Source organism: Bison bison, unplaced genomic scaffold (genome assembly GCF_000754665.1).
Source record: "Bison bison bison isolate TAMUID 2011002044 unplaced genomic scaffold, Bison_UMD1.0 scf7180017864451, whole genome shotgun sequence".
Taxonomy (NCBI): Eukaryota; Metazoa; Chordata; class Mammalia; order Artiodactyla; family Bovidae; genus Bison; species Bison bison.
The window spans coordinates 4,307,519-4,308,002 of NW_011495013.1; the positions used below are offsets into that span (position 1 = coordinate 4,307,519).

At 31.0% G+C, this 484-nt stretch overlaps 1 protein-coding gene across 1 annotated transcript in view; it reads left to right on the forward strand.

The window, feature by feature from the left end:
* The window catches only part of GUF1 (GUF1 GTPase homolog (S. cerevisiae)), a 24,946-nt gene that overhangs the window by 3,193 nt on the left and 21,269 nt on the right, over positions 1–484 (forward strand). Inside the window, exon 4 of the mRNA XM_010858856.1 lies at positions 120–200. Within this exon, the coding sequence (XP_010857158.1) occupies positions 120–200 (81 nt within the window). The remainder of the gene's footprint in view (positions 1–119; positions 201–484) is intronic.

The following is a 484-nucleotide window of genomic DNA, read 5'->3' on the forward strand; positions in this document are numbered from 1 at the left end:
CTAAAAAGAAGCTTAATTACTTTTTATTCAGTGGAGTCAGTAGATTTGCCAAAATGCCTCTCTGTAAGAAACATTTAAACTCTTAACATTTAGAGGTTTTAATATTTTTTGTTTCTCAGGGTCATGTTGATTTTAGTTATGAAGTATCCAGGTCACTCTCTGCTTGCCAAGGTGTTTTACTTGTGGTTGATGCAAATGAGGTAGGTACATTTAATTTTATATGATGTGATATGCTATTTCGTTGTTCCAAGATTTTTCTTAAGATGTTTGGAAATAGAATTTTTGTGTTTGAAGAAAGTAAGAATTATTTTATTATTTAACCAAAATTATGTTTTGGTCCTGTTAATTTTAAGTTTTACTACACTAAAATGGCCTGTGAAATTGACTAATTCATCCTTTAAAATTTTTAAGCTGATCAGAGGAATCGTTCAAAAGATTTTTGAAGTATGTCATATATACATCTTACCAACCCCCCCCCCACCCC